This window comes from Lissotriton vulgaris, chromosome 4_1 (assembly GCF_964263255.1).
Source record: "Lissotriton vulgaris chromosome 4_1, aLisVul1.2, whole genome shotgun sequence".
Taxonomy (NCBI): domain Eukaryota; kingdom Metazoa; phylum Chordata; class Amphibia; order Caudata; family Salamandridae; genus Lissotriton; species Lissotriton vulgaris.
Genome location: NC_141691.1, coordinates 907,527,467 through 907,531,622, shown reverse-complemented (window position 1 = coordinate 907,531,622; position 4,156 = coordinate 907,527,467). Strand labels below are relative to the sequence as shown.

Genomic DNA, 4,156 nt, shown 5'->3' with positions numbered 1-4,156 from the left:
GGTCGAGCCGAGCTCTCACCTGGTTTCAACTTGATCTTGTTGTTAGAAGTTCATCTTCTGTCTGTGTGGAGAAAAATGGTGCGTGTTAAAAAATCAGCCTTCATCAGTTGTGCCAAAAAGTGCAGCAAGACAACCTTCCCTGGAAAAAGGGACATTTTTTTTAACTTTAACGTAGACAGTCACAAATTACATTGTTTTCACATGTCTTCATTCCTAGACCAAATACTAGTGACTAGTGAGTGCTTTATTCTAAGATTCTTAAATGTACTTTGTAGGTGGAACATCTGGTGGCGGGGCCAGTGTGGTGGTGGTGCTCGACACGGAGGCGGAGGGCAATTCATCAGGGGAGGAGGCGGCGGCGGCGGCTGTGAGAGTTGAGACGGTGGTGGCGGCCAGAGGTAAGCTCTTATATATTCCTTACTTATTGAGATTGAAGACTAGCTGGGAAGGCAAGAATATGAGATGCATGGCTGGGTGAATGATGAAGCAATGATGGGTGGAAGGACAACAGCCTGGGTGGGTGACACAGAAACTGTATGTGTCCATATACCTGGATCATGCTACTATCTGACTCTTAGATAGCATATGTGTATCTAGAGCAGGGGTACTCATAGTACGGCCCGCGGGCCGGTTGTGGCCCGGCAAGCCTTCCTTGGCGGTGCGCAGACCTTGCAGACAATCACTGCTCCCCCGGCCCCCACAGAGCAGAGGCTTTTTTGTATTTCACCTGTTAGCGCCCCTGCATCTCCACTCTGACAATCACTGCTCCCCCGGCCCCCACAGAGCAGAGTGGAGATGCAAGGCCACAAAGAGGTGAAATAGAACAAAGCCTCTGCTCTGTGGGGCCGGGCAAGCAGTGATTGTCAGGGTGGAGAAGCAGGGGCGCTAAAACAAACAAAGCCTCAATAATATGTTAATGGTCTTTTAAAGACCTGTTAAGTACTTTGGTGTTGTTGTCTGTGTGTGCGCGTTGAGGAAGCGGTCTCAACCCGGGCTGAAGGCTGACACCGATAGACACACACACAGTGAGATGACAGAGGGAGAGGGAGGGCAGGAGGGAGAGAGAGATGGAGGGAGGGCAGGAGGGACAGCAGGAGGGAGAGAGATGTATGTAAATGCTGGGTCTGGTGGCTCAGTGGATGAGGGCATCTGCTGCAGGGACCTGTGTGCAACCTCATGGTCACAAGTTATCGTTTTGCTTTAGCCCCGCCCCCTCTGACTCCGCCCCCACCAGTGCGGCCCTCGGCCCCAAACTACACTGTAAATGTAGCCCCTGAGAGAAAGTTTGTGAGTACCCATGATCTAGAGAGAGTAGATGGTCAGTGGATGAACTAAGTGTAACTTTGAAGAGCATGTAACACTGCACCCGCACGTCCGTTCCAGTGTAGGAAAGGCAAGGAAAAGAACTTTTAATTTTGTCCAAATACTACCATAAGTAGTAGCAGTAGTTTGTATTGCAAGCACTGCATAGATCCGGTTATTATGGTGGCCACTCCCTACCTCTCTTAATAAGTTTAGTAGTACTCAGTCATTCATGTGTGGATGTATCACTGCCTGTCACTCAATAAAAAGCAAAGCACCTAAAGTCATCCCATATATAAGCAAAAACATCCCATGTGAAGTGATAGATAATCAGATTATTTATCTTCTTCAATTTTCCATTTCTAGTACTCATTTCCACTGTAGGGTGAAAGTTAAATTAATTAAGCAGTAGCCCTTGAGTTGTAACAGAGTATTCTCAGTGCCACCCGTAATAGAAAAGTAAGAGATTCACCACCTGCATGTACTGGACGGGTACAGTAACGCAACGGCAACGCAAGTCTAGGTCACTCCTCATGGCGTGCGTCTCTTTTTCTCGGGTGCAAGTTTACCGCGCTGGCATTATGCCGGCTTGCAGAAAATAACGTACCAATTTTCCAAAACAAGAGACAAGAAGAAGAATAAGACTGGTGTACTTTCATAGTCGACTCCAATGGAAGTCCACAGTGCTCATAGAATTTGTTCCTTAAACTCCCACTAATGTTAGAGCAAGGATGAAGAAGTGTGAGGTTAGATAGATACTGGCCTCAATAGTTATGTAATGCGCTTGCAAGTTGCTAGTTGTACTGCAGCACACATTTCTGCTGAATGATTGAGTTAATCTTAAAGAGCATTGGTTACAGACTATGTCTTTCTTTCTTCATATAGGTTCTCCTTCCAAACGAACAAGGAGGAAGGAGCTGGCTAGAGCGGCCCGGCAACGGAGAATCGAGGCCACTGTTGCGGAATATCGGCGGCTGGTGGCCCTGGAGGACGAGGAAAGTGTGCGGTCGACAACAACAACGTCGTCTGCATCGGCCTCCGTGGCCTCACCGGCTGCCACCCAGCACAGTGGTCCACCGAGACTGAGCCGGGCTGCCAAAGGCAAACGCCACCGCCGAGCAGCAAGGCCAACAGCTGCTTCTCACAGGCCTTGCACCTGCAAGGCAGTGAAGGCACGCCTGCGCCGCACTACCCTGATGGTGTCCCGCCTTCAGCAGGAGCTCGCCTTGCTCCGCGAGGAGCATGATGCCCTGGCCCAAAAAGTTAACAGCATCCACCCATAGTGTCCCTTGCCCCTTTTTTAGAGACTTTTGGGGGGTGGGAATTGGGAGTTGGGTTTTTGGGGACTTTTGAAGGACAATCGTTGGGGTTAGGGAGGGTCTTGCGGGAGATTATTTTGTTAGGGATATAAATATACTTTTTCAAACTTTATCTGAGCATACCTGTTTTTTACTGCTTGCCTGGTGGGTGGGGGTTTAACGTTGACTGTTTTCCTGAAAGTTTAGTTCCATTTTCTTCCTTTAAGTGTAAATGCCCAAATGTTTTCAACACTAAGTGCCTCTCACAGACTAAGTGAAGTGAATCCAAGAGTCCTAGGACTTTAGTAGTACTACCTTCAGTCTCTCGTCTCTCGTACTAATACTCCATTATACCCCCAAACCACCAAACGCTTATCTTACCTGTAATTTGTGTTTGAAAGTAGGGCTAGGCCCAGGGCTGGCTCCACGGGAAACACCGAATAACGTTGGCAATCTTGGTCGGATAAAATTTCCTCATAGCGGTGGTACTAGTGGTGTGACACAGTGGCAGTTGCATGCCTATGAAAAAAAAGAAAATGAAATCTGGTTTGTCCTCCTGAGCAATTCAACGGTACAACTGAGAATATAGCAGGTGACAGAAGTACAGTAGAGCAGTGCCACATTGTAGCCTAACAAATGGTAAAGTATAACTACTAATTCGGTTGAAGTTCTTTCACATTAGCAATGGTTCTTTGTCAAGCAGAGTAAGAATATATCATCGACAACTGTGGAAAGAAAGAATGCGACAGTACAGGGCCTGTGTGGAATTATTGATAACTATATTCAACATAAGGTCTCTGTAGCCAGATACCCGAGAGCCTTGCTGGTCACTATAAATCCATTCACAACAACACTCAATGGGGTTGGTCTGGAAGGTGTCACGTTTACTCCCCGTGATCCAGTCGATGCAAATATGGTTCCACCTCCAAATGTCACCAACACCCAGAAGTGTAAACACAGGGTGTTCGAGGCATTAGGCGAGGGAGAAAAATAACAAACTAAAATAAAAAATGTGGGATGGGTAAAGGTAGGGTCAGCAGGGAAAGGATACCTGTAAGAGAAGACAAGACAGGCATCAGTGAAGTGATGTCCTAACATACAAGGGTACTCTCATATAGTCTCACTAAATAGTCTGCAAGTCTCCCGCCTACTCATGGGAAATGTAGTTTCATAGTACGGTAGGCGCTTAGGGGCTGCGTAACCTGACAGAAGGTATAGTAGATAGAAAAGGAGAAATTGCTTTTTTTCTAGGTGTCCCCTCACTCACCAGGGTTGCCCCTTGGTGACATGCTTCATCATTGGGGCCATCCCAGTCCTCTACGGCCTGGGGCGTGCTGCGACTTGCGAATTACGTAGGAGCACTTACAAATGACTATGTGTGGTGCAGATAGTGGAGTGGACTAAGTGATGTGTTAAGGGATCAATGTAGAAGCCAAGAGAGAGCAAAGAAATGCAGTCACAGTCAGAGAAAAAGGCAAGGGATACTGTATCTATGTGGTTGTAGTGGTCCTGTTGGAAGTGGTAAGTAAGTTGCCCGCAGAAAAAAAATCCTCCTA

At 47.3% G+C, this 4,156-nt stretch overlaps 1 protein-coding gene across 1 annotated transcript; it reads left to right on the top strand.

The window, feature by feature from the left end:
• Positions 1–248: 248 nt before the first annotated feature.
• On the top strand, positions 249–3,118 carry LOC147722704 (uncharacterized). The gene is made up of 2 exons (XM_086966879.1): positions 249–398; positions 2,188–3,118. The coding sequence occupies exons 1-2, from the start codon at positions 263–265 to the stop codon at positions 2,583–2,585; spliced, it is 534 nt and encodes a 177-aa protein (XP_086823005.1). The 5' UTR covers positions 249–262; the 3' UTR covers positions 2,586–3,118.
• Positions 3,119–4,156: the final 1,038 nt, after the last annotated feature.

Coding starts and splice junctions, on each gene's coding strand:
- LOC147722704 (XM_086966879.1), top strand. CDS start 263: ATGTACTTTGTAGGTGGAACATCTGGTGGCGGGGCCAGTGTGGTGGTG. Junction 399..2,187: donor GACGGTGGTGGCGGCCAGAG/GTAAGCTCTTAT, acceptor TTCTTCATATAG/GTTCTCCTTCCAAACGAACA.